Below are 5,758 nucleotides of genomic sequence, written 5' to 3'. Positions count from 1 at the left end.
AAAAAAAAAGGAAAGAAAGAAAGATTAGAAGGACTCCTGATGTGGAACCTACCAATATGTGTACACAAGTGTGCATGAGCAATGCTATGTTGTTTTGTTGTCAAGAGTGATCAAGATATAGTGTGAGCATCATGTGGTAGATCAATGGTCCATCATCTCCATCACCATTCCATCTTAATCACTCCTCAATATATATACATATATACATAACAAATTAACCAATTTCCTTTATCAATCATATATATATATATATATAGACACACACACTAAAGAATACAACCTCTTACATTTTTTTTTCCTTTTACTCATGTCTATTACAATGGATAGTGAAGAACATCATAGACTAAGCGAGAAAGAAGCAGCAACAACAACAACTTCGCCGTCTCATGAATTCTCCTTCACAATCTCTCTACATCCATCTCCAAATTCCAATCCAACTTCTATCAAATATAGTAAGAACAATCCTACTTTTGCTATAGACTTAGCTCCTGCAGATGATATCTTCTTTCATGGCCATCTTCTTCCTTTACATCTCTTGTCAAGCACCTCAATATCTCCTCGTCCTTCAGACTTCTCCATCGAAAACCTTAACCTTCCTCTCGACTCTACCGATGGCAATCAAAGCCAAAAATACGAAACTTATAACAACAACAACAACATGCTGATAAATGAAGCCAATGAAACTAAAGAAAAGTTCAAGCCTAAGAACTTATCTTCTTCACTCTTTGGCTTAGGCAAGTGGTTACTAAAAGCCGGCGGTGGAGGTGAGAAACATGAGAGTGGAAAGACAAAGAAGAAGAAGGTGTTAGATTTAAGCCGAGTATTCAAAAGATATGTGAGTGCTATAGAGCTTTTGTTTACATTTAGAAGTGATAAAGAAAAGCAAAGATTACCACCACGGCCATATTCTTTCTCTGGTAATATTAGTGTAAAAGATAAAGAGGTTTGGCGTAAAAGACGAGGTGAGTTATCAGCTCCGGCATCGATGAGGACTTCACCGACGAATAGTGGACTTCTTGTGGCAACTTCATCGGTGTTTTCTAGTTCTGATGAGAGTACAATGGAAGAGCTGCAGAATGCTATTCAGGCTGCCATTTCTCATTGTAAGAATTCTATTGCTGTGAGTGAAGAGAAATGTATATGTTAAATATGTTATATATATATATAATGTTCTTTTTAATTATTTTGTTTCTTTTTTTTCTTTAATTTTCATCTCTTTATTTTTTTGTTCTTATTTTGTATGAAAGTTGGAGAGGATATTGAGTGTTGGAATTAGAAGTGAGAGTGGTGTTGTTTCTTGTGTAATGCTATTATTTTTTTTTTTTATTTTTTTACTAGTTACAGAATTACTTTAACACACATTTATGTCTTTATTCATATATCTTTTTTTACAAAAATATAGTTTTAATAAATCTAGAGATTGTTAGTTCATACTGAAGTAATTTGAGATGAATATATATGAATATTTACATGCTTTTTTTAAAAATTTTTAAAGCAAATTAAATGCAAAAAAAGAAGGAAAAAACCATTATGATTCATTCGCCTTCGCTTCTTCTTTATTGAATTTCCTTTTTTTGTGTAAATAGATTTAAATAGTGAGAAAAAAATAATAGGGTTAAGATGGTTGAATCCAAAATAAGGGTCAAATTTATGTTTATTATTAGTAATTTCTTTAAGTTTTTTTTATATTTTGGAAAAATTACCAACTAAGCTTGTGACTATTCAAAAAAAAAAAAAAACTACGCTTGTGACATGAAACGAATATTATCCAAGAACATGGCAGTGCCTAAGCTATAATTGTAGGTTTGTGGTGGAATTCCATTGGTTAAAATTAAATAAATATAAATAAATAAAATTTGTTAGGGTGAAGACAAGAATGATATTTTTGATTGATCATTTTGAGGGGGTCAGGTATTCCACACCACTCATTTAATCAATCCATCTTCATATGATACTCTGAACTACCCCAGCTTTATAACTATAATATTATCACAAAAATAATATAAAAAATAAAAATAAAAATGGTTAATAATTAATATATTTTTATAAAATTTATTTATTTTTTTATAAAAAAACACCAGCCAGAAAAATATTTTATTTTTATTTTTATTGAGTTGTTAGTATCTTGCTTGCTTGGGACTATTTTAGAGCTCATCATTCTTTGAAAGCAGTAAAAAAAAAAAAAAATCATATTTCTATAGTTTAAATTCAACTTAAAATTTATATAAAAAATGTATTTATACTATATTTATAAGCGAAAGTAATAAATAAGTGAACTAAACTCAAATATTTCATTATTCACATATTTTATATTCTTGCATGAATTAATTTTTACTAATAACTAAAATTATAAGATATTTTCAATTTTTATTATATATAAAAAATGGGTTTTAAATGAGATGTTTATAATAAACAACAAAAGATTTTTGTGGCCAATAATCAAAGACAGAGCACTTGGGTATAATTAATTCCAAAGGGAACAAAAATCAAACATGACTCAAAATGCTCAAAAATTGAACACTCAGGCCTGGAATATTTGTGAGTGGTTCAGACCATCTCCAGCAAGCCTGGCCCATCAACAACAACCCTAATTTGGTATTTACATTAACCCTGATTTTAATTTTAATTAATTAAACTTTCTACATTAATATTAATCTCTTTTGATATTTATATTAATTAATTTAACCAGTGGAAAACTATATGTTACTGTCACAATAGGTGCATCTTCATCAACCTATTCTTGGAAAACTAAGCTTCAAAGTTGGTGTAACAGATTATTTCACTTAATTATAAAATTATTTTAATAAATAAAAAAATTGCACAGCAAAGATTTAGCCCACAAATATAAGTTATTTTTCATGAATGATGACACAAATTTGACTCCCCCGCAATGTGATTGATAAGAGTGTGTCGACTCCCCTGAAAAGCTCCTTTGTGCACACACATCCCTAGCAGAGACTTATCCATCATATAAAAAAAGATAATATATATATAATAAATTGTGCAACATTAATGATTCTCTCAAATAATTATAGAAGTTGTATAAGTATAATTATATAGATAAATATATAAATTTGATTTTTATAAACAATTAAAACTCAAAATATTTAAAAAATTAACCACCAACAGCACATACACGGGAAAAAGACTTTTACTTTATTTTTATTTATTATTAAATAAAATATATAATTAATTAGTCTAGAGTTCGAATATTTGTGCATGAAAGAAAAAACACCAGTTGAGAGAGGTCTACCACTTTACAAAACTCTAAGTACCTCATTTTAAATTGATTTAGAACCAATAATTACTAGAAATTAAATAGATTAAAGACCTTAAAAAAATATAGTTAAATAATTAATTTGGAAAGAATTCATATTAATGATAATATTGATGAAATTTGTTACTTAACACACTAAGGACTTTGTAATGGTTGATTCTATTAAATGATTAATATATACATGATGATAATTAAGAGCACTAAGCTATGTTTATGAATGCATTATTCTAAATTAAATTGTTTACATCCAAGAAACATGACACAGGAAAACAGAAGTTGAAAAAGAAAAGCAATAAATTTGGGCACAGAGTGTGAGTGTGTGTAGCGAATGAAACAAATTGATTGCATGTATGTGATGAGAAGTCAATCATGGACTCTTTGGTGTTATTGCACATTTGCCTGTCGGAAACACCATTCTATGTCATCCAACCCAAAACAAATCAATACACTCTGTCCTGTCCCTGCCCTTAACAAGGACAAGGATCCAAAGGGCCCCTTCCCAAGGATCTAACTACTGTTCTAAGGGTATTTTTGTCACATCATTTATTAGATTTTCATTCTAGTTTACTCCCTCTGTTCCTATATAATTGTCTCCATTGCAGTGTTCCTTTTTATTTACCTCTTTATTAGATCAGGAAAGCAATTATTAGTATTTTTTATAAATTTACTTTTTTTTATTAAATTGGTAAGAGTAAAAACAAGATAAGATAGGCATTTAATCTATATAAAGAGATATTGATAGAAAGATCAAGGGTAATATTTAAAGTAAAGTAAAATTTTTATTGAATTTTGGAACTTAATTTTCATAATATTCGAGATTCAACAATGAAGCGATGTTTTTAATAACTAGGATCGGGTTGTCGAACCCAGGTTAAGCAACGGTTCGGTCCAACCGGTTGAACCGGCCGGTTGAACCGGCCGGTTCAACTGGGATTTAATTTTTCAAATAAATAAATATTTAAAAAAATTTAAAAAAACATTAAAAAAATAAGTAAAAATAATTTCAAAAATAAAGAAAAAAATAATAAAAAAAGATACAAAAATTACATATTGCAAATTTAAATTACCTTTTATAAGGTCATAAAAGTTTTAACTTTACATAAAAATTAAAAATTTTTCAAAAATACAAATATACTAAAAATACAACTATACAACAAATATTGAAAAAAATAAAAGAATTAAATAAAAATATAAGTCTACAAGTATACAACAACAACAATAATGATTAAAAAAATTAAAAACCAAAACCGTTCAAATATTTGGTTTAACACTTTAACTTTAATGAGTTTAATTATTGATTAGTGTAAAATTATAAGTTAATCATAATAAATTAATAATAATAAATTATAATATATTGATATTTTTTATGCATTTTGTTTTTTATTCTTTTTACTTTTTTGTCTTTTTAAAATTTGGACGGAGTTAATTAATTTATTAAGTTGATATAAGTTTTTAATTATAAAATAAATTAATTAAATAAATTAATTAAATCAATAAATTAACCGGTCCGGTCCAACCGGTTCATCGGTTGAACCGGTTGAACCGGCCGGTCCGGTTCTTTTGTAGTATATATCACTAACCGGACCGGTTTACCGGGCGGTTCCCGGTTGAACCGGTTGAACCGGCCGGTCCGGTCCGGTTTTTAAATCATTGACAATGAGAGAGTAAAATATAAAAGTAATAACGTCATGTTTTTTTGACTAAACTTTAAGAGGACTATAAGGCCTTTGGTTGTACAACTTAATATGATTTTCTTTTTCTTTGGTTAAGAAGTAAATTGGTACATATAATATTTGAATTGTTACACACATGGTATGAGAATCAATTATTATTATTATTATTATTATTATTATTATTATTATTAAAACTGAGGTTTTATATTTAAGAAAAAAAATCAAAATTTAAAGGAAAACCTCACAATACCTATTAGAAACTAATATTAATTGAACTTAATAAATTATATAAATAAAACCAATTAGAAATTGTCCTTAACCAGATTCTATATAAAATCTTTTTTAAAGCTTATATAATGGGATATATGAAAATGAACAATATATTGAAATTTACTAAAATAAAACATTAAGAAAATGAAGTTCACACTACAACAAAAAAAACGTTATTTGTGACACAAAAAATTTAAAATGTGTCGCAAATCGCAATTTGCAACATAATAAAATGTGTCGCATTTCACATGTGTCAAATTTTTTGACACTTTTGAAAAATTTGTTGCAAAATTTATGACACAAAATTAAAATGTTGTAAATTTCATCGCAATTCATGAGTCTTGTGAAACAATGTTTGCAATTCAATTTGCAACGGTATGCGATATTTTTTGCGACACATGTAATTAGTGCGTCGCAAATTATGTTACAAATGTGTGAGACTGCAACAAATATTGCGACACATTTAATTAGTGCGTCGCAAATTATGTTACAAATGTGTGAGACTGCAACAAATATTGCGACACATTTTGATTGTCGC

At 27.8% G+C, this 5,758-nt stretch overlaps 1 protein-coding gene across 1 annotated transcript; it reads left to right on the top strand.

The window, feature by feature from the left end:
- The first annotated feature begins 258 nt into the window (after positions 1-258).
- LOC120263724 (BRI1 kinase inhibitor 1) lies at positions 259-1,299 on the top strand. Its single transcript, XM_039271698.1, has one exon. It carries the CDS (start codon positions 308-310, stop codon positions 1,145-1,147), a length of 840 nt encoding a protein of 279 aa, XP_039127632.1. The 5' UTR covers positions 259-307; the 3' UTR covers positions 1,148-1,299.
- The last annotated feature ends 4,459 nt before the right edge of the window (positions 1,300-5,758 follow it).

This window comes from Dioscorea cayenensis, chromosome 6 (assembly GCF_009730915.1).
Source record: "Dioscorea cayenensis subsp. rotundata cultivar TDr96_F1 chromosome 6, TDr96_F1_v2_PseudoChromosome.rev07_lg8_w22 25.fasta, whole genome shotgun sequence".
Lineage (NCBI taxonomy): Eukaryota > Viridiplantae > Streptophyta > Magnoliopsida > Dioscoreales > Dioscoreaceae > Dioscorea > Dioscorea cayenensis.
Note: the sequence above shows the minus strand (reverse complement) of the source record. Positions and strands in the feature narration are given on the sequence as shown.

Excerpts from the sequence above, each read along its gene's own strand:
- LOC120263724 (XM_039271698.1), top strand. The coding sequence starts at position 308 with ATGTCTATTACAATGGATAGTGAAGAACATCATAGACTAAGCGAGAAA.